Source organism: Notolepis coatsorum, assembly GCF_963971535.1.
Source record: "Notolepis coatsorum genome assembly, chromosome: 5".
Taxonomy (NCBI): Eukaryota; Metazoa; Chordata; class Actinopteri; order Aulopiformes; family Paralepididae; genus Notolepis; species Notolepis coatsorum.
This window is the reverse complement of record NC_140169.1, coordinates 155,853,102-155,876,025: the sequence shown is the minus strand read 5'-3', so window position 1 is coordinate 155,876,025 and position 22,924 is coordinate 155,853,102. Positions and strand designations below refer to the sequence as shown.

Sequence of the window (22,924 nt, the reverse complement as noted above, 5' to 3'; positions counted from 1 at the left end):
GGATCTTCAGTGCAGTTAAAATCACCACCCACAAACAGATACTCCTCACTACTACAAGCACTAAGAGTATTTTTTTATTTCTCCAAAAACAATAACCTTTCCAACCCCACCGTTGGAGCGTATACATTTACAAAACACATCTTTACATTTTCAAATACAGCAGAGTTTAAGCAACCTGCCTGGAATGATCTCATCAATAACACATGAAGCAGGTAGAAAATCCCTAGAAAAAAGAATGCCAACTCCCCCACTACTACTACTGTTATGACTGAAGAAAGCTCCCCCACCCCACTCCCTCTTCCAGTCAGATTAATTTTCAACCGTGCTGTGAGTTTCCTGAAGAAAAGTAACATTTAGCTTCTTGCCCCTGATCAGGCTGTACAGGGAAGCTCTTTTACCATCTTCTCTAGCACCATTAACGTTTAAAGACCCCAGTTTAAAGTCACACATGTTTAGTATACAGCACAGCAGCAACCAAACAATAGCAAAAAAATACATTAGGCCTATATATCATCAGAACAGCCTCCTCATTGATTTTTGCTCTGACTTTTGATCATATTTTCTTCAAGTGGAATCCCTCTTGGTGAGAGAAAAAAGGTTGCCCTGCGTCCTCCCCACTCCTCATGTATATTGTGACAGAATCGTGAAACTTCCTTAAATCAGGGAAAAATTCCTCTAATTTAATAGATTTACCTTTTGTATTTTTCAAAAATGTTTTTATCTGTTCGAAAGAGAACTCAGGCTGTGATAAATCACTCAAGAGCTCATCCTCCTCTTCCTCACTGCTGCTACTACTGTTCTGTGACTGTGCGGCCTGTCCTTTATTTCCTGGGCCTTGCCTCGTTTGCGAGGGGGCGGGGCTCTGCTCCTTCCTAGCTGCCTTCGCGTCCTGCCCGCCAGTAGCCCTCGAAGTAGCCCTGCTTTTCCTCTTTCGTACAACTTTTGAAAACTCCATCTCCGTCTCATCTTCCTCAACCAGTACAAACTCCGCTATCCTGGTTGCTGTACTCTCCAAATCCTCTCTCACTTCGACCCGAGTATCACTGTTCAAATCAATTAACCGATTCCCCTGAATAGTGCTGATGCTTTGCGCCTGCACAACATTTCCCCCGCTCTCTCCACTGTGTACCTGTGCTTTTGCAATAATTGCAACTGGCCTCTCACTCACTTGTTTCCGCTGCTGTGCGTGTAACAGTAGGTTTACTCGCTGCAGTGCGGGCAGCTGCCAAAGGCTTATTCGCTGCTGGCTGACTGCTATCTGCTGTCTTTGTAGCCTCACCGCCAGCAGTCGGCTGTTCACCCATTTTCGCTGGGCACGCACGAATTAAATGACCCTCTTCTCCGCACCCAAAGCACTTCATTCTGCCTGAGCTCACATGAATGTCGTAGTCAAAATCGTCCAGCCTGAATTTGAAAACTAAACTCAGTTCCTCGTCTTTCTTCTTCAGAATCATATGCACTTGTCTCCTAAAAGACACGACATGTATAACGTGTCGAGAGGTACCCCCAAGAGAGAACATTGTAATCGGTGAAACTAACTGCCCATGTCTTGACAGCTCTTTCTCCAAAAGTCCATTTTTCAAAAACGGAGGGACATTCAAAATTATGGCTGGGTTCGGGGGGGTGACGAGTGGAAACACGGTAGTAAGCATCTCCCGAATCACCACTCCACTTTCCACCATCTGATTCACTTTAACGGTAGAATCAAGAAAAATGACAACTGCTCTATTCATCCTAGAAGCTGACTTAACACTTGCATATCCCACGACTGCGCCGATAGCCAAACAACACTCTTCAACTGACACACCGTGGTCTGGAGAGAGTCGCAAACCGTGTTTGCGTGTAAGTTTCTCCAATCCGGAGGGTGCTCCTCCGTGCTCCGCCATGCCTGTGTAAAGGCACGACGCAGCACTCACCAAACAATTGTCACTCTATACTACGGCTAAACTCAACCAAAACAACTAAAGCCAACACTCTCGTAAAAGCACACAATAAATAAGCAATAGTCTAATTCATAACATTAAACACAACAAGTTAGAGAAAAAGTTAGAGTTTCACTCACACCGCAAACGCTCCTCCACGCTCCTCCACCACCATACACACGCATGCGCACAGAAAGAGAGAGAGAGAGGGAGAGAGGGAGAGAGAGAGAGCGAGAGAGAGAGAAAGAGAACTCCTTCCTTTACACCCAGGCATTTTTTTATGTCCCCCGTTGTCTCTGATTGGTTGGCGTTGCCTTTTAGATGAAGGATCGAATTGACTTTTATTGTGGGGAGCCATCATGCTATTATCTATCACCTGTGGGTTCCTGCTTCAGGAGTGACAGTGACCGCTCTCTCTCACAGCTCAGCAGGTGAAGTGTCTCTCTGGTGACCGCTCTCTCTCTCTAACAGCTCAGCAGGTGAAGTGTCTCTCTGGTGACCGCTCTCTCTCTCTAACAGCAGGTGAAGTGTCTTTCTGGTGACCGCTCTCTCTCTCTAACAGCAGGTGAAGTGTCTCTCTGGTGACCGCTCTCTCTCTCTAACAGCAGGTGAAGTGTCTCTCTGGTGACCGCTCTCTCTCTCTCATGGCTCAGCAGGTGAAGTGTCTCTCTGGTGACCGCTCTCTGTCTCTAACAGCTCAGCAGGTGAAGTGTCTCTCTGGTGACCGCTCTCTCTCTCTCACAGCTCAGCAGGTGAAGTGTCTCTCTGGTGACCGCTCTCTCTCTCTAACAGATCAGCAGGTGAAGTGTCTCTCTGGTGACCGCTCTCTCTCTCTAACAGCTCAGCAGGTGAAGTGTCTCACTGGTGACCGCTCTCTCTCTCTCACAGCTCAGCAGGTGAAGTGTCTCTCTGGTGACCGCTCTCTCTCTCTAACAGATCAGCAGGTGAAGTGTCTCTCTGGTGACCGCTCTCTCTCTCTAACAGCTCAGCAGGTGAAGTGTCTCTCTGGTGACCGCTCTCTCTCTCTAACAGCTCAGCAGGTGAAGTGTCTCTCTGGTGACCGCTTTCTCTCTCTCTAACAGCTCAGCAGGTGAAGTGTCTCTCTGGTGACCGCTCTCTCTCTCTAACAGATCAGCAGGTGAAGTGTCTCTCTGGTGACCGCTCTCTCTCTCACAGCTCAGCAGGTGAAGTGTCTCTCTGGTGACCGCTCTCTCTCTCTAACAACTCAGCAGGTGAAGTGTCTCTCTGGTGACCGCTCTCTCTCTCTCTCTAACAGCTCAGCAGGTGAAGTGTCTCTCTGGTGACCGCTCTCTCTCTCTAACAGCTCAGCAGGTGAAGTGTCTCTCTGGTGACCGCTCTCTCTCTCTCACAGCTCAGCAGGTGAAGTGTCTCTCTGGTGACCGCCCTCTCTCTCTCACGGCTCAGCAGGTGAAGTGTCTCTCTGGTGACCGCTCTCTCTCTCTAACAGCTCAGCAGGTGAAGTGTCTCTCTGGTGACCGCTCTCTCTCTAACAGATCAGCAGGTGAAGTGTCTCTCTGGTGACCGCTCTCTCTCTCTAACAGCTCAGCAGGTGAAGTGTCTCTCTGGTGACCGCTCTCTCTCTCTCACAGCTCAGCAGGTGAAGTGTCTCTCTGGTGACCGCTCTCTCTCTCTCTAACAGATCAGCAGGTGAAGTGTCTCTCTGGTGACCGCTCTCTCTCTCTCACAGCTCAGCAGGTGAAGTGTCTCTCTGGTGACCGCTCTCTCTCTCTCTCTCTAACAGCTCAGCAGGTGAAGTGTCTCTCTGGTGACCGCTCTCTCTCTATCTAACAGATCAGCAGGTGAAGTGTCTCTCTGGTGACCGCGCTCTCTCTCTCACAGCTCAGCAGGTGAAGTGTCTCTCTGGTGACCGCTCTCTCTCTCACAGCTCAGCAGGTGAAGTGTCTCTCTGGTGACCGCTCTCTCTCTCTCTAACACCAGGTGAAGTGTCTCTCTGGTGACCGCTCTCTCTCTCTCACAGCTCAGCAGGTGAAGTGTCTCTCTGGTGACCGCTCTCTCTCTCTCACGGCTCAGCAGGTGAAGTGTCTCTCTGGTGACCGCTCTCTCTCTCTCCCTAACAGCTCAGCAGGTGAAGTGTCTCTCTGGTGACTGCTCTCTCTCTCTCTCTCTCTCTCTCTCTCTCTCTCTCTCTCTCTCTCTCTCTCTCTCTCTCTCTCTCTCTCACAGCTCAGCAGGTGAAGTGTCTCTCTGGTGACCTCTCTCTCTCTCTCACAGCTCAGCAGGTGAAGTGTCTCTCTGGTGACTGCTCTCTCTCTAACAGATCAGCAGGTGAAGTGTCTCTCTGGTGACCGCTATCTCTCTCTCACAGCTCAGCAGGTGAAGTGTCTCTCTGGTGACCGCTCTCTCTCTAACAGATCAGCAGGTGAAGTGTCTCTCTGGTGACCGCTCTCTCTCTAACAGATCAGCAGGTGAAGTGTCTCTCTGGTGACCGCTCTCTCTCTCTCACGGCTCAGCAGGTGAAGTGTTTCTCTGGTGACCGCTCTCTCTCACGGCTCAGCAGGTGAAGTGTCTCTCTGGTGACCGCTCTCTCTCTCTAACAGATCAGCAGGTGAAGTGTCTCTCTGGTGACCGCTCTCTCTCTCTAACAGCTCAGCAGGTGAAGTGTCTCTCTGGTGACCGCTCTCTCTCTCTCACAGCTCAGCAGGTGAAGTGTCTCTCTGGTGACCGCTCTCTCTCTAACAGATCAGCAGGTGAAGTGTCTCTCTGGTGACCGCTCTCTCTCTCTCTAACAGCTCAGCAGGTGAAGTGTCTCTCTGGTGACCGCTCTCTCTCTCTCACAGCTCAGCAGGTGAAGTGTCTCTCTGGTGACCGCTCTCTCTCTCTAACAGATCAGCAAGTGAAGTGTCTCTCTGGTGACCGCTCTCTCTCTCTCATGGCTCAGCAGGTGAAGTGTCTCTCTGGTGACCGCTCTCTCTCTCTAACAGATCAGCAGGTGAAGTGTCTCTCTGGTGACCGCTCTCTCTCTCTCCCTAACAGCTCAGCAGGTGAAGTGTCTCTCTGGTGACCGCTCTCTCTCACAGCTCAGCAGGTGAAGTGTCTCTCTGGTGACCGCTCTCTCTCTCTAACAGATCAGCAGGTGAAGTGTCTCTCTGGTGACCGCTCTCTCTCTCTAACAGCTCAGCAGGTGAAGTGTCTCTCTGGTGACCGCTCTCTCTCTCTAACAGCTCAGCAGGTGAAGTGTCTCTCTGGTGACCGCTCTCTCTCTCTCTAACAGCTCAGCAGGTGAAGTGTCTCTCTGGTGACCGCTCTCTCTCTCTAACAGATCAGCAGGTGAAGTGTCTCTCTGGTGACCGCTCTCTCTCTCACAGCTCAGCAGGTGAAGTGTCTCTCTGGTGACCGCTCTCTCTCTCTAACAACTCAGCAGGTGAAGTGTCTCTCTGGTGACCGCTCTCTCTCTCTAACAGCTCAGCAGGTGAAGTGTCTCTCTGGTGACCGCTCTCTCTCTCTCACAGCTCAGCAGGTGAAGTGTCTCTCTGGTGACCGCCCTCTCTCTCTCACGGCTCAGCAGGTGAAGTGTCTCTCTGGTGACCGCTCTCTCTCTCTAACAGCTCAGCAGGTGAAGTGTCTCTCTGGTGACCGCTCTCTCTCTAACAGATCAGCAGGTGAAGTGTCTCTCTGGTGACCGCTCTCTCTCTAACAGATCAGCAGGTGAAGTGTCTCTCTAGTGACCGCTCTCTCTCTCTCACGGCTCAGCAGGTGAAGTTTCTCTCTGGTGACCGCTCTCTCTCTCTCACGGCTCAGCAGGTGAAGTGTCTCTCTGGTGACCGCTCTCTCTCTCTAACAGATCAGCAGGTGAAGTGTCTCTCTGGTGACCGCTCTCTCTCTCTAACAGCTCAGCAGGTGAAGTGTCTCTCTGGTGACCGCTCTCTCTCTCTAACAGCTCAGCAGGTGAAGTGTCTCTCTGGTGACCGCTCCCTCTCTCTAACAGCTCAGCAGGTGAAGTGTCTCTCTGGTGACCGCTCTCTCTCTAACAGATCAGCAGGTGAAGTGTCTCTCTGGTGACCGCTCTCTCTCTCTAACAGCTCAGCAGGTGAAGTGTCTCTCTGGTGACCGCTTTCTCTCTCTCACAGCTCAGCAGGTGAAGTGTCTCTCTGGTGACCGCTCTCTCTCTCTCTAACAGATCAGCAGGTGAAGTGTCTCTCTGGTGACCGCTCTCTCTCTCTCACAGCTCAGCAGGTGAAGTGTCTCTCTGGTGACCGCTCTCTCTCTCACGGCTCAGCAGGTGAAGTGTCTCTCTGGTGACCGCTCTCTCTCTCTCTCTAACAGCTCAGCAGGTGAAGTGTCTCTCTGGTGACCGCTCTCTCTCTATCTAACAGATCAGCAGGTGAAGTGTCTCTCTGGTGACCGCTCTCTCTCTCTCACAGCTCAGCAGGTGAAGTTTCTCTCTGGTGACCGCTCTCTCTCTCTCTAACAGCAGGTGAAGTGTCTCTCTGGTGACCGCTCTCTCTCTCTCACAGCTCAGCAGGTGAAGTGTCTCTCTGGTGACCGCTCTCTCTCTCTCATGGCTCAGCAGGTGAAGTGTCTCTCTGGTGACCGCTCTCTCTCTCTCCCTAACAGCTCAGCAGGTGAAGTGTCTCTCTGGTGACCGCTCTCTCTCTCTCTCTCTCTCTCTCTCTCTCTCTCTCTCTCTCTCTCTCTCTCTCTCTCTCTCTCTCTAACAGCTCAGCAGGTGAAGTGTCTCTCTGGTGACCGCTCTCTCTCTCTAACAGCTCAGCAGGTGAAGTGTCTCTCTGGTGACCGCTCTCTCTCTAACAGATCAGCAGGTGAAGTGTCTCTCTGGTGACCGCTCTCTCTCTAACAGATCAGCAGGTGAAGTGTCTCTCTGGTGACCGCTCTCTCTCTCTCACAGCTCAGCAGGTGAAGTTTCTCTCTGGTGACCGCTCTCTCTCTCTCACGGCTCAGCAGGTGAAGTGTCTCTCTGGTGACCGCTCTCTCTCTCTAACAGATCAGCAGGTGAAGTGTCTCTCTGGTGACCGCTCTCTCTCTCTAACAGCTCAGCAGGTGAAGTGTCTCTCTGGTGACCGCTCTCTCTCTCTAACAGCTCAGCAGGTGAAGTGTCTCTCTGGTGGCCGCTCTCTCTCTCTAACAGCTCAGCAGGTGAAGTGTCTCTCTGGTGACCGCTCTCTCTCTCTAACAGCTCAGCAGGTGAAGTGTCTCTCTGGTGACCGCTCTCTATCTCTAACAGCTCAGCAGGTGAAGTGTCTCTCTGGTGACCGCTCTCTCTCTCTCACAGCTCAGCAGGTGAAGTGTCTCTCTGGTGACCGCTCTCTCTCTCTAACAGCTCAGCAGGTGAAGTGTCTCTCTGGTGACCGCTCTCTCTCTCTAACAGATCAGCAGGTGAAGTGTCTCTCTGGTGACCGCTCTCTCTCTCTTACAGCTCAGCAGGTGAAGTGTCTCTCTGGTGACCGCTCTCTCTCTCTCACAGCTCAGCAGGTGAAGTGTCTCTCTGGTGACCGCTCTCTCTCTCTCACAGCTCAGCAGGTGAAGTGTCTCTCTGGTGACCGCTCTCTCTCTCTCACGGCTCAGCAGGTGAAGTGTCTCTCTGGTGCCCGCTCTCTCTCTCTCTCTCTCTCTCTCTCTCTCTCTCTCTCTCTCTCTCTCTCTCTAACAGCTCAGCAGGTGAAGTGTCTCTCTGGTGACCGCTCTCTCTCTCTCTAACAGATCAGCAGGTGAAGTGTCTCTCTGGTGACCGCTCTCTCTCTCTAACAGATCAGCAGGTGAAGTGTCTCTCTGGTGACCGCTCTCTCTCTCACAGCTCAGCAGGTGAAGTGTCTCTCTGGTGACCGCTCTCTATCTCTAACAGCTCAGCAGGTGAAGTGTCTCTCTGGTGACCGCTCTCTCTCTCTAACAGATCAGCAGGTGAAGTGTCTCTCTGGTGACCGCTCTCTCTCTCTAACAGCTCAGCAGGTGAAGTGTCTCTCTGGTGACCGCTCTCTCTCTCTAACAGCTCAGCAGGTGAAGTGTCTCTCTGGTGACCGCTCTCTCTCTCTAACAGCTCAGCAGGTGAAGTGTCTCTCTGGTGACCGCTCTCTCTCTAACAGATCAGCAGGTGAAGTGTCTCTCTGGTGACCGCTCTCTCTCTCTAACAGCTCAGCAGGTGAAGTGTCTCTCTGGTGACCGCTCTCTCTCTCTCACAGCTCAGCAGGTGAAGTGTCTCTCTGGTGACCGCTCTCTCTCTCTCTAACAGATCAGCAGGTGAAGTGTCTCTCTGGTGACCGCTCTCTCTCTCACAGCTCAGCAGGTGAAGTGTCTCTCTGGTGACCGCTCTCTCTCTCACGGCTCAGCAGGTGAAGTGTCTCTCTGGTGACCGCTCTCTCTCTCTCTCTCTCTAACAGCTCAGCAGGTGAAGTGTCTCTCTGGTGACCGCTCTCTCTCTATCTAACAGATCAGCAGGTGAAGTGTCTCTCTGGTGACCGCTCTCTCTCTCTCACAGCTCAGCAGGTGAAGTTTCTCTCTGGTGACCGCTCTCTCTCTCTCTAACAGCAGGTGAAGTGTCTCTCTGGTGACCGTTCTCTCTCTCTCACAGCTCAGCAGGTGAAGTGTCTCTCTGGTGACCGCTCTCTCTCTCTCACGGCTCAGCAGGTGAAGTGTCTCTCTGGTGACCGCTCTCTCTCTCTCCCTAACAGCTCAGCAGGTGAAGTGTCTCTCTGGTGACCGCTCTCTCTCTCTCTCTCTCTCTCTCTCTCTCTCTCTCTCTCTCTCTCTCTCTCTCTCCTCTCTCTCTCTCTAACAGCTCAGCAGGTGAAGTGTCTCTCTGGTGACCGCTCTCTCTCTCTAACAGCTCAGCAGGTGAAGTGTCTCTCTGGTGACCGCTGTCTCTCTAACAGATCAGCAGGTGAAGTGTCTCTCTGGTGACCGCTCTCTCTCTAACAGATCAGCAGGTGAAGTGTCTCTCTGGTGACCGCTCTCTCTCTCTAACAGCTCAGCAGGTGAAGTGTCTCTCTGGTGACCGCTCTCTCTCTCTAACAGCTCAGCAGGTGAAGTGTCTCTCTGGTGGCCGCTCTCTCTCTCTAACAGCTCAGCAGGTGAAGTGTCTCTCTGGTGACCGCTCTCTATCTCTAACAGCTCAGCAGGTGAAGTGTCTCTCTGGTGACCGCTCTCTCTCTCTCACAGCTCAGCAGGTGAAGTGTCTCTCTGGTGACCGCTCTCTCTCTCTCTCTAACAGCTCAGCAGGTGAAGTGTCTCTCTGGTGACCGCTCTCTCTCTCTCTCTAACAGCTCAGCAGGTGAAGTGTCTCTCTGGTGACCGCTCTCTCTCTCTCTCTAACAGCTCAGCAGGTGAAGTGTCTCTCTGGTGACCGCTCTCTCTCTCTAACAGCTCAGCAGGTGAAGTGTCTCTCTGGTGACCGCTCTCTCTCTCTCACAGCTCAGCAGGTGAAGTGTCTCTCTGGTGACCGCTCTCTCTCTCTCACAGCTCAGCAGGTGAAGTGTCTCTCTGGTGACTGCTCTCTCTCTAACAGATCAGCAGGTGAAGTGTCTCTCTGGTGACCGCTATCTCTCTCTCACAGCTCAGCAGGTGAAGTGTCTCTCTGGTGACCGCTCTCTCTCTCTCACGGCTCAGCAGGTGAAGTGTCTCTCTGGTGACCGCTCTCTCTCTCTAACAGATCAGCAGGTGAAGTGTCTCTCTGGTGACCGCTATCTCTCTCTCACAGCTCAGCAGGTGAAGTGTCTCTCTGGTGACCGCTCTCTCTCTCTCACGGCTCAGCAGGTGAAGTGTCTCTCTGGTGACCGCTCTCTCTCTCTAACAGATCAGCAGGTGAAGTGTCTCTCTGGTGACCGCTCTCTCTCTCTAACAGCTCAGCAGGTGAAGTGTCTCTCTGGTGACCGCTCTCTCTCTAACAGATCAGCAGGTGAAGTGTCTCTCTGGTGACCGCTCTCTCTCTCTAACAGCTCAGCAGGTGAAGTGTCTCTCTGGTGACCGCTCTCTCTCTCTCACAGCTCAGCAGGTGAAGTGTCTCTCTGGTGACCGCTCTCTCTCTCTAACAGATCAGCAAGTGAAGTGTCTCTCTGGTGACCGCTCTCTCTCTCTCACAGCTCAGCAGGTGAAGTGTCTCTCTGGTGACCGCTCTCTCTCTCTCTCTAACAGCTCAGCAGGTGAAGTGTCTCTCTGGTGACCGCTCTCTCTCTCTCTCTAACAGCTCAGCAGGTGAAGTGTCTCTCTGGTGACCGCTCTCTCTCTCTCTCTAACAGCTCAGCAGGTGAAGTGTCTCTCTGGTGACCGCTCTCTCTCTCTAACAGCTCAGCAGGTGAAGTGTCTCTCTGGTGACCGCTCTCTCTCTCTCACAGCTCAGCAGGTGAAGTGTCTCTCTGGTGACCACTCTCTCTCTCTAACAGATCAGCAGGTGAAGTGTCTCTCTGGTGACCGCTATCTCTCTCTCACAGCTCAGCAGGTGAAGTGTCTCTCTGGTGACCGCTCTCTCTCTCTCACGGCTCAGCAGGTGAAGTGTCTCTCTGGTGACCGCTCTCTCTCTCTAACAGATCAGCAGGTGAAGTGTCTCTCTGGTGACCGCTCTCTCTCTCTAACAGCTCAGCAGGTGAAGTGTCTCTCTGGTGACCGCTCTCTCTCTCTCTCTCTCTCTAACAGCTCAGCAGGTGAAGTGTCTCTCTGGTGACCGCTCTCTCTCTATCTAACAGATCAGCAGGTGAAGTGTCTCTCTGGTGACCGCTCTCTCTCTCTCTAACAGCAGGTGAAGTGTCTCTCTGGTGACCGCTCTCTCTCTCTCACAGCTCAGCAGGTGAAGTGTCTCTCTGGTGACCGCTCTCTCTCTCTCACGGCTCAGCAGGTGAAGTGTCTCTCTGGTGACCGCTCTCTCTCTCTCCCTAACAGCTCAGCAGGTTAAGTGTCTCTCTGGTGACCGCTCTCTCTCTCTCTCTCTCTCTCTCTCTCTCTCTCTCTCTCTCTCTCTCTCTCTCTCTCTCTCTCTCTCTAACAGCTCAGCAGGTGAAGTGTCTCTCTGGTGACCGCTCTCTCTCTCTAACAGCTCAGCAGGTGAAGTGTCTCTCTGATGACCGCTCTCTCTCTCACAGCTCAGCAGGTGAAGTGTCTCTCTGGTGACCGCTCTCTCTCTAACAGATCAGCAGGTGAAGTGTCTCTCTGGTGACCGCTCTCTCTCTCTCTAACAGCTCAGCAGGTGAAGTGTCTCTCTGGTGACCGCTCTCTCTCTCTCACAGCTCAGCAGGTGAAGTGTCTCTCTGGTGACCGCTCTCTCTCTCTAACAGATCAGCAAGTGAAGTGTCTCTCTGGTGACCGCTCTCTCTCTCTCATGGCTCAGCAGGTGAAGTGTCTCTCTGGTGACCGCTCTCTCTCTCTAACAGATCAGCAGGTGAAGTGTCTCTCTGGTGACCGCTCTCTCTCTCTCCCTAACAGCTCAGCAGGTGAAGTGTCTCTCTGGTGACCGCTCTCTCTCTCTCACAGCTCAGCAGGTGAAGTGTCTCTCTGGTGACCGCTCTCTCTCTCTAACAGATCCGCAGGTGAAGTGTCTCTCTGGTGACCGCTCTCTCTCTCTAACAGCTCAGCAGGTGAAGTGTCTCTCTGGTGACCGCTCTCTCTCTCTAACAGCTCAGCAGGTGAAGTGTCTCTCTGGTGACCGCTCTCTCTCTCTCTAACAGCTCAGCAGGTGAAGTGTCTCTCTGGTGACCGCTCTCTCTCTCTAACAGATCAGCAGGTGAAGTGTCTCTCTGGTGACCGCTCTCTCTCTCACAGCTCAGCAGGTGAAGTGTCTCTCTGGTGACCGCTCTCTCTCTCTAACAACTCAGCAGGTGAAGTGTCTCTCTGGTGACCGCTCTCTCTCTCTAACAGCTCAGCAGGTGAAGTGTCTCTCTGGTGACCGTCTCTCTCTCTCACAGCTCAGCAGGTGAAGTGTCTCTCTGGTGACCGCCCTCTCTCTCTCACGGCTCAGCAGGTGAAGTGTCTCTCTGGTGACCGCTCTCTCTCTCTAACAGCTCAGCAGGTGAAGTGTCTCTCTGGTGACCGCTCTCTCTCTAACAGATCAGCAGGTGAAGTGTCTCTCTGGTGACCGCTCTCTCTCTCTAACAGCTCAGCAGGTGAAGTGTCTCTCTGGTGACCGCTCTCTCTCTCTCACAGCTCAGCAGGTGAAGTGTCTCTCTGGTGACCGCTCTCTCTCTCTCTAACAGATCAGCAGGTGAAGTGTCTCTCTGGTGACCGCTCTCTCTCTCTCACAGCTCAGCAGGTGAAGTGTCTCTCTGGTGACCGCTCTCTCTCTCACGGCTCAGCAGGTGAAGTGTCTCTCTGGTGACCGCTCTCTCTCTCTCTCTCTCTCTAACAGCTCAGCAGGTGAAGTGTCTCTCTGGTGACCGCTCTCTCTCTATCTAACAGATCAGCAGGTGAAGTGTCTCTCTGGTGACCGCTCTCTCTCTCTCACAGCTCAGCAGGTGAAGTGTCTCTCTGGTGACCGCTCTCTCTCTCTCACGGCTCAGCAGGTGAAGTGTCTCTCTGGTGACCGCTCTCTCTCTCTCCCTAACAGCTCAGCAGGTGAAGTGTCTCTCTGGTGACCGCTCTCTCTCTCTCTCTCTCTCTCTCTCTCTCTCTCTCTCTCTCTCTCTCTCTCTCTCTCTCTCTCTCTCTCTAACAGCTCAGCAGGTGAAGTGTCTCTCTGGTGACCGCTCTCTCTCTCTAACAGATCAGCAGGTGAAGTGTCTCTCTGGTGACCGCTCTCTCTCTCTCACGGCTCAGCAGGTGAAGTGTCTCTCTGGTGACCGCTCTCTCTCTCTAACAGATCAGCAGGTGAAGTGTCTCTCTGGTGACCGCTCTCTCTCTCTAACAGCTCAGCAGGTGAAGTGTCTCTCTGGTGACCGCTCTCTCTCTCACAGCTCAGCAGGTGAAGTGTCTCTCTGGTGACCGCTCTCTCTCTAACAGATCAGCAGGTAAAGTGTCTCTCTGGTGACCGCTCTCTCTCTCTCTAACAGCTCAGCAGGTGAAGTGTCTCTCTGGTGACCGCTCTCTCTCTCTCACAGCTCAGCAGGTGAAGTGTCTCTCTGGTGACCGCTCTCTCTCTCTAACAGATCAGCAAGTGAAGTGTCTCTCTGGTGACCGCTCTCTCTCTCTCATGGCTCAGCAGGTGAAGTGTCTCTCTGGTGACCGCTCTCTTTCTCTCCCTAACAGCTCAGCAGGTGAAGTGTCTCTCTGGTGACCGCTCTCTCTCTCTCTCTCTCTCTCTCTCTCTCTCTCTCTCTCTCTCTCTCTCTCTCTCTCTCTCTCTCTCTCTCTCTCTCTCTAACAGCTCAGCAGGTGAAGTGTCTCTCTGGTGATCGCTCTCTCTCTCTAACAGCTCAGCAGGTGAAGTGTCTCTCTGGTGACCGCTCTCTCTCTCTAACAGATCAGCAGGTGAAGTGTCTCTCTGGTGACCGCTCTCTCTCTCTAACAGCTCAGCAGGTGAAGTGTCTCTCTGGTGACCGCTCTCTCTCTCTAACAGCTCAGCAGGTGAAGTGTCTCTCTGGTGGCCGCTCTCTCTCTCTAACAGCTCAGCAGGTGAAGTGTCTCTCTGGTGACCGCTCTCTATCTCTAACAGCTCAGCAGGTGAAGTGTCTCTCTGGTGACCGCTCTCTCTCTCTCACAGCTCAGCAGGTGAAGTGTCTCTCTGGTGACCGCTCTCTCTCTCTAACAGCTCAGCAGGTGAAGTGTCTCTCTGGTGACCGCTCTCTCTCTCTAACAGATCAGCAGGTGAAGTGTCTCTCTGGTGACCGCTCTCTCTCTCTTACAGCTCAGCAGGTGAAGTGTCTCTCTGGTGACCGCTCTCTCTCTCTCACAGCTCAGCAGGTGAAGTGTCTCTCTGGTGACCGCTCTCTCTCTCTCACAGCTCAGCAGGTGAAGTGTCTCTCTGGTGACCGCTCTCTCTCTCTCACGGCTCAGCAGGTGAAGTGTCTCTCTGGTGCCCGCTCTCTCTCTCTCTCTCTCTCTCTCTCTCTCTCTCTCTCTCTCTAACAGCTCAGCAGGTGAAGTGTCTCTCTGGTGACCGCTCTCTCTCTCTCTAACAGATCAGCAGGTGAAGTGTCTCTCTGGTGACCGCTCTCTCTCTCTAACAGATCAGCAGGTGAAGTGTCTCTCTGGTGACCGCTCTCTCTCTCACAGCTCAGCAGGTGAAGTGTCTCTCTGGTGACCGCTCTCTCTCTCTAACAGCTCAGCAGGTGAAGTGTCTCTCTGGTGACCGCTCTCTATCTCTAACAGCTCAGCAGGTGAAGTGTCTCTCTGGTGACCGCTCTCTCTCTCTCACAGCTCAGCAGGTGAAGTGTCTCTCTGGTGACCGCTCTCTCTCTCTAACAGCTCAGCAGGTGAAGTGTCTCTCTGGTGACCGCTCTCTCTCTCTAACAGATCAGCAGGTGAAGTGTCTCTCTGGTGACCGCTCTCTCTCTCTTACAGCTCAGCAGGTGAAGTGTCTCTCTGGTGACCGCTCTCTCTCTCTCTAACAGATCAGCAGGTGAAGTGTCTCTCTGGTGACCACTCTCTCTCTCTCACAGCTCAGCAGGTGAAGTGTCTCTCTGGTGACCGCTCTCTCTCTCTCACAGCTCAGCAGGTGAAGTGTCTCTCTGGTGACCACTCTCTCTCTCTCACAGCTCAGCAGGTGAAGTGTCTCTCTGGTGACCGCTCTCTCTCTCTCTCTCTCTCTCTCTCTCTCTCTAACAGCTCAGCAGGTGAAGTGTCTCTCTGGTGACCGCTCTCTCTCTCTCTAACAGATCAGCAGGTGAAGTGTCTCTCTGGTGACCGCTCTCTCTCTCTCACAGCTCAGCAGGTGAAGTGTCTCTCTGGTGACCGCTCTCTCTCTCTCACGGCTCAGCAGGTGAAGTGTCTCTCTGGTGACCGCTCTCTCTCTCTAACAGCTCAGCAGGTGAAGTGTCTCTCTGGTGACCGCTCTCTCTCTCTCACGGCTCAGCAGGTGAAGTGTCTCTCTGGTGACCGCTCTCTCTCTCTCAAGGCTCAGCAGGTGAATTGTCTCTCTGGTGACTGCTCTCTCTCTCTAACAGCTCAGCAGGTGAAGTGTCTCTCTGGTGACCGCTCTCTCTCTCACAGCTCAGCAGGTGAAGTGTCTCTCTGGTGACCGCTCTCTCTCTCTCACAGCTCAGCAGGTGAAGTGTCTCTCTGGTGACCGCTCTCTCTCTCTCACAGCTCAGCAGGTGAAGTGTCTCTCTGGTGACCGCTCTCTCTCTCTCACGGCTCAGCAGGTGAAGTGTCTCTCTGGTGACCGCTCTCTCTCTCTAACAGCTCAGCAGGTGAAGTGTCTCTCTGGTGACCGCTCTCTCTCTCTCACGGCTCAGCAGGTGAAGTGTCTCTCTGGTGACCGCTCTCTCTCTCTCACGGCTCAGCAGGTGAAGTGTCTCTCTGGTGACCGCTCTCTCTCTCTAACAGCTCAGCAGGTGAAGTGTCTCTCTGGTGACCGCTCTCTCTCTCACAGCTCAGCAGGTGAAGTGTCTCTCTGGTGACCGCTCTCTCTCTCACAGCTCAGCAGGTGAAGTGTCTCTCTGGTGACCGCTCTCTCTCTCTCTCTAACAGCTCAGCAAGTGAAGTGTCTCTCTGGTGACCGCTCTCTCTCTCTAACAGCTCAGCAGGTGAAGTGTCTCTCTGGTGACCGCTCTCTCTCTCTAACAGCTCAGCAGGTGAAGTGTCTCTCTGGTGACCGCTCTCTCTCTCTAACAGCTCAGCAGGTGAAGTGTCTCTCTGGTGACCGCTCTCTCTCTCTCTCTAACAGCTCAGCAGGTGAAGTGTCTCTCTGGTGACCGCTCTCTCTCTCTCTCTCTCTCTCTAACAGCTCAGCAGGTGAAGTGTCTCTCTGGTGACCGCTCTCTCTCTCTAACAGCTCAGCAGGTGAAGTGTCTCTCTGGTGACCGCTCTCTCTCTCTAACAGCTCAGCACGTGAAGTGTCTCTCTGGTGACCGCTCTCTCTCTCGAACAGCTCAGCAGGTGAAGTGTCTCTCTGGTGACGCTCTTTTTTTTACGTTCTTTTTTTTGCATTCTTTTTTTTGTGTTCGTTTTTTGCGTTCGCTTTCGTTTTAGTTCGTTTTAGTTTTAGTTTGTTCTTTTTTTAGCGTGACCGCTCTCTCTCTCTAACAGCTCCGCAGGTGAAGTGTCTCTCTGGTGACCGCAGCGGCTAGCGGTTCAGGAACACGCTTATGTCAGAGGGAGTTTATTTGTTGTTGTTATTGAAAACAACGTTTGGCGCCGGGGTGTGTGGCAGTCTGTCTTAGCAGCCCCCCCTCCCCTCTCCCCCATGCTGCTATGACGCCTGGATTTCCCGATGGGGATCAATAAAGGAATATCTTATCTTATCTTACCCTACCTTCCCTTACCTTATCTTATCTTACCTTACCTTATCTTACCTCACCTCACCTTACCTTATCTTACCTTACCTTATCTTACCTTATCTTATCTTACCTCACCTTACCTTACCTTACCTTATCTTATCTTACCTCACCTTATCTTACCTTATCTTACCTTATCTTACCTTACCTTATCTTACCTTACCATCATGCACAGAGCGCAGACGCTGCTGATATTGATATATGAAATATGATATATTTTATTTTTTTTAAGATTTAAAAACGTTTTTAATAATATATATTTTTTTATATACTCAAACTAATTCCTCAATTTGAATAAAGTGATTAATCTGATTAAATTAGTATTTATTAAATCAACTTTCCAGCCCCAGACCCAGCCCAGGGAGAAGCCCCAGCCAACTAAATCAACTTTCTAATGAATATTACTCATCAGTTTCTTTTAATACTATAATATTAGTGTAGCCTAATCTGTATCTGCAACTGTGAAGAAAAACCCCATTGGTTTAAACAGAATGAATAGAAAAAAAAATTTAATTCAATTTTTTATAAAAAATTTAAAATTCAAATGTTGATTTAGAATTCGAATGCCAACGTAACGAACGACGGTTGGAATGTTGGAACGTTTGGGCTCAGCCCTGCCTTGTGGTGGTTCTGGTTCTGCAGGCCCTGCTGGAGGTGGTGAACGACCTGTTCGAGGAGCAGACGGACCTGGAGAAGATCGTGAGGAAGATCATGCACCGAGCGCAGACGCTGCTGAAGTGCGAGCGCTGCTCCGTCCAACTCCTGGAAGACATCGAGTCCCCGGTCAGTCCCTCTGTCTGCCTGCCTACCTGCCTACCTGCCTGTCTGTCTGTCTGTCTGTCTGTCTGTCTGTCTGTCTGTCTGTCTGTCTGTCTGTCTGTCTGTCTGTCTGTCTGTCTGTCTGTCTGTCTGTCTGTCTGTCTGTCTGTCTGTCTGTCTGTCTGTCTGTCTGTCTGTCTGTCTGTCTGCCTGCCTGTCTGTCTGTATGTCTGTCTGTCTGTCTGTATGTCTGTCTGTCTGTCTGTCTGTCTGTCTGCCTGTCTGCCTGTCTGCCTGTATGTCTGTCTGTCTGTCTGTCTGTCTGTCTGTCTGTCTGTCTGTCTGTCTGTCTGTCTGTCTGTCTGTCTGTCTGTCTGTCTGTCTGTCTGTCTGTCTGTCTGTCTGTCTGTCTGCCTATCTGCCTGTCTGTCTGTCTGTCTGCCTGCCTGCCTGCCTGCCTGCCTGTCTGTCTGCCTGTCTGCCTGCCTGCCTGCCTGCCTGCCTGCCTGCCTGCCTGCCTGCCTGCCTGCCTGCCTGCCTGCCTGCCTGCCTGCCTGCCTGCCTGCCTGCCTGCCTGCCTGCCTGCTTGCCTGTCTGGCTGTCTGCCTGCCTGCCTGCCTGCCTGCCTGCCTGCCTGCCTGCCTGCCTGCCTGCCTGCCTGCCTGCCTGCCTGCCTGTCTGTCTGTCTGTCTGCCTGCCTGCCTGCCTGTCTGTCTGTCTGTCTGTCTGTCTGTCTGTCTGTCTGCCTGCCTGCCTGCCTGCCTGCCTGCCTGCCTGCCTGCCTGCCTGCCTGTCTGTCTGCCTGCCTGTCTGCCTGCCTGCCTGCCTGCCTGCCTGCCTGCCTGCCTGCCTGCCTGCCTGCCTGCCTGCCTGCCTGCCTGCCTGCCTGCCTGCCTGCCTGCCTGTCTGCCTGCCTGTCTGCATGCCTGCCTGTCTGTCTGTCTGCCTGCCTGCCTGCCTGCCTGCCTGCCTGCCTGCCTGCCTGCCTGCCTGCCTGCCTGCCTGTCTGTCTGCCTGCCTGCCTGCCTGCCTGCCTGTCTGCCTGCCTGCCTGCCTGCCTGCCTGCCTGCCTGTAAATAATACAAATTCGTACATTGAATTAAAAAAAAACATATATATATATCAAAGTAAAAAATATGAACTTTTTTGAGAGACAGGTGTTGGGGGTCTCTATGGGGGCCCAGACTCTATCTATGGGAGCCAAGCCCCCATTGCCCCCCCCCCCCCCCATAACTCGAACCCTGCTCATCCTCCACAGGTGGTAAAGTTTACCAAGTCCTTTGAGCTGCTGTCCCCTAAGTGCAGTGCAGACACTGAGACCAGGTACAGTATATGTTGTGTATCATATATGTATATATATATGTTGTGCCAAAGCATGTTGTAAATGTATTTTTTCATGCCAGAAATGTTCTTATTATTTTCCACCAATGACTGATAAAAACAACAACTAATCAATAAGACCCCAGTGACAGATTAATCCACTGATAGACCTAGACGTCAGTGATGAACCCTTTCAGGTTTATTTATTCGGAGGGGGGGGGGGGGTTCCCCAAATTCTTTCTTGGAATTTTAGTGCTCTGTTGCTTTTCTGTGTCCAGTAGCCATGATCGTTAGAATATCGTGACATCATCGGTAGGATGTGACACCATCGGTAGGATGTGTGACATCATCGTTAGAATGTTCTGTGCTTAGAATTCGAATCTGGCTCGTGAGATCGCACGCCTGAAAGGGTTAATAGTTAATAGTTACCACATTCATCACAACCGTCCGCCGGTACATGGAAAAGCAGTCCAGAGCGACATGCTCAGTACAGTGAGTTACCGTGACATTATAACACACATTATACGGCTAATGTACTAATATACTGACTAATATCACCCAGAGACTCCCCTCACCACCATCACCACCATCACCACCATCACTACCATCACTACCATCACTACTATCACTACTATCACTACCGCCACCACCACCACGACTCCCGCCGCTACCACTGCGCCTGCAGATCCTGCACGGAGTCTTTCCGATGACTCATTAGCGAGGACAAACTCCTCGACTCCTTGTGGAACTTTGTAGAGGGGGAAAAAAAGAAAGTGCATGGTTTGAAACATGACGGTTGAATACGGCGGCGTGCCGCGGCGGAGATACGCTGATGGTGAACGGAACGCTCGCCGCAGGAGCCCTCGTTAATCCCCTCCCCTGCCGGGTGCAGCGGCTCAGGGGGGGGGGGGGGGGAGATGCTTAATACCGTGTGTGTGGGTTGTTTACGGATGAGAAACGGCGCTAAAAGGGAGAGAGATATAACCATTCTGGTCCGGAGCCCCGGCTATACAACCGACACCGACACACTCCGAGGCGGCACAGAGATAACCGACGCGGTAATTAAAAAAGCATCATAGCTGCAGAAATATAGTAATCAAGGAAATGTCAGGCTGTATGGTTGGCCGGCTCAGGCTTCCTGAGACACATCGTCGCCCGCTGGTTCGCGTGGCTGTTTATCATGTAAGACGTGCACGCTGCCAAGTACATCTTTAGTCCCCCCTGCCCCTTTTAAACCCATTTAGAAACCGCACGACATTATTCTGCAGTTGTGTGTATAGACGTTTATAGCAAGCGTTGCAGGGCCAAGGTTAAGAGAATAATCAAAGACTCTAGTCACCCAAACAACTGCCTCTTTGAACTGCTGAGGTCAGGCAAGCGATACTGGAGTCTCATGGCCGGCACAGAGAGACTCAGAAGGAGCTTCTATCCCCCGGCCATCAGGATGCTCAATGACAATGACACTATGTAACAAACCATCATCTACACTCATGGCACACACACACATCCACATGTACACACTCACTTTAAACAAACACTCACTTTACTCACTTTAGACACTTTACCACACTTTATATTTATCAGTAAAGAGATTTGCACTACAATTCATACCTCATTGCACCTTACCCTAAGTTGTACCTCATCCCATTTCTGCATTGTACTGTACCTCACTGTAACTCTTTTTACTCTGTATTGTATATTGTATATATGTATATTAACTGAACACTTTATTTGACGTACTTTTGACTTTTTCTATTTTATGCTTTTTATCTATTTTTATCTAGCACACTCCCAGGGGCTCATACAGAAGAAAGCATTTCATGATAAAGTATTCTGTATGTTACTATGACAATTAATAAACAAACTTGAAACTTAACTCCTTTCGGAAGTGTGAATGCTGCACGTGATCTGGAAGTGCACTAGCTCATCTGCCCTAAAGCTGTGAATGCACAAATCACTTCAATTTCATTTCAAACCTTTATTTCAACTCGCACCATACCGATGTTGCTCCCGTTCACAGCAACGACGAGCTTGCAAAACAAGACACGGCTTATCAGCCATTTCATAAATTACAATAAATAATAATAAAGACGGTTACAAGTCGACACGCGGTGGTCAGAGATCATACTTTTAAATGCAGCAAAAGAAGGAAACGTACAGTCTTGATATAAAGAGCACGGGAGGCCTCAACATCAGGCTTCCGTGGCTGTGGTCCAGAATGTGACTAGATTAGATTACATTAGATTACATTACATTAGATTAAAATGTATTGTCATTATACAGCACAAGTACAGTAAAGAAGTTTGGCATCCAACCAGAGTGCAAATGTAACAGTAAAGTGCAATAGTAACATACAATGTACAGGTGATTAAACTGGATATAAAATATATAAATGAGTACTACTGAGTAATAGATGTATGTACAGAGTTGTAGTATTAAGATGTACAGTGATACAGGTATAAATACACTATGGTAGTAAGTCATACTGGCCAGCAGCGTACAGTGTACAGATATAGACATAGTACAGATATGTAAAAAGGATTATATGCAGGTACGTATGTACAGACAGTGGATATATATATATATATATACGGTAAGAATAAATATATATATATACGGTATATACAGCCTCGAGACTAGCCTCGAATCTCTCGAGGAAGAAAATCTATAACCATCAGGAAATGTAATTAATTTAATTCCCGACCACCCCAACCCTCGCTGCTGCCTGTGTGTAGAGCGACTGGGGCCCCTGGGGCCACACTGTCAGCAGAACTGATGCCTTGCTGAACTGCTGCCTTGCTGAACGGCTGCCTTGCTGAACGGCTTGCCTTGCTGAACTGCCAGCATGGCTGTTCAGACCAGAAGTACATGTCTGTGCAGGTCTTCACACAGGTCTCTCCACACAGGCACACTTCCTGTTTGGAGCGGAAATAATAATAATTTTTGGAACGTAAAATGAGCTCTCCGAGCTACTGAACCATAAAAATGTGTCCCTTTGCCTCACAAGCCAAAGAACACCCTAACCCACTTCATCTGTAGCTTCCATGATATACAACTGACGTGTGAAAAACCTTCATAATGTGTTTGTTGATCCCGTTTTGATGGTTTTTTAATCTGGTATATGTTAGATTCACTCAAGGAGCATGGAGAAAATAGAGCAGACACAGAAAGTTGTAACATGCGTTACCTTATGAAGAAGATGTCAAGGTGTTGTTAAATGAAGTGTGGGCTCAATATGGATTAAGATATGGCATATATGGGTCACTTGACCTTTAAGATTCCAGGTATGGGTGTGGTTAGGGGCGGTCTTAACCATCAGGGGGTCATCTTGGGTTGGAATCTGTGACTCATGGAGATTTGTTTGCTTGCTGCTATTGTGAGAGGAAGGACGGATTTTTCAGGCCTCCTAGTATATTCTCCATAAACCAAGGACAGTTCAGCTGCCGTCTGTGTTTCCCCAGTGGATTACTTTTGTTCTTTTCCTCTTGAAGATGTGGATCAACCCAAGACTTATCTCCTTCTGGACACTCAAATGATGGAGTGTGGTTGGACACTACTGGCTCTAAAGAGCAGGGCTGCATGGTCTGGTAGGCCTGTACATTTATGTTGGTGCTAATGGACTGTAATGCTGACAGGACTGTTCCTATTGGTTTGATATGATTTTGTTGTACAGTATGTTGCTATGTGATTCCTTATTTAGTTTGCTCCTCTTTTTGTTTAATACAACACTTTGAATTTAACACTATTCCAGTACTCTCATTATTTATTGCTGAACAGGTATGTTTATTATTTAAAGCTTGTTACAAAGTATCTCTTTATTAAACTGGATTGAGACGGTAGTGTTACAGGCAGACCTGCAGGGACCACCCAGAACATACAGGGAAGCTGTGTTTTCCTGTTTGGAGCACCGGAAATATTCTCTATGATATCTGGAGCATAAGATGAGCTCTCCAAGGTGCTGAACCATAACATGAGCTCTCCAAGGTGCTAAACCATAACATGAGCTCTCCAAGGTGCTGAACCATAACATGAGCTCTCCAAGGTGCTGAACCATAACATGAGCTCTCCAAGGTGCTGAACCATAACATGAGCTCTCCAAGGTGCTGAACCATAAAATGTGTCCCTTTGACTGACGAACCAAAGAACACCCTAACCCACTTCCTCTGATATACAACTGACATGCAACCTTGATAATGTGTTTGTTTTTCCACCGATTACACCGAATCTCTCGCTTTATTCGATTCAACTGAATTAAATTTCGGCAGCAGTGTTCCCGGCAGAACAGCAGGGACCACCCAAAGAAACGGGAACACAGAATAAAAACGATATCAGTGATGGCTATTGTACTGCAGAGTGGAGGGACTGAGAGACCCATGTTACTGACCAGACACTCTATATCAGTGATGGCTGTTTACTGCAGAGCGGAGGGACTGGGAGACCCATGTTACTGACCAGACACTCTGTATCAGTGATGGCTGTTTACTGCAGAGCGGAGGGACTGATAGACCCATGTTACTGACCAGACACTCTATATCAGTGATGGCTGTTTACTGCAGAGTGGAGGGACTGAGAGAC

General features: G+C 50.7%; 1 protein-coding gene across 1 annotated transcript in view; it reads left to right on the top strand.

The window, feature by feature from the left end:
• pde11a (phosphodiesterase 11a) overlaps nucleotides 1-22,924 on the top strand; it is a gene marked incomplete at both ends in the record, with an annotated part of 580,355 nt that overhangs the window by 276,657 nt on the left and 280,774 nt on the right. The window contains 2 exons of the mRNA XM_084314342.1: nucleotides 16,913-17,053; nucleotides 18,288-18,352. Coding sequence (XP_084170468.1) covers nucleotides 16,913-17,053; nucleotides 18,288-18,352 — 206 coding nt within the window. The remainder of the gene's footprint in view (nucleotides 1-16,912; nucleotides 17,054-18,287; nucleotides 18,353-22,924) is intronic.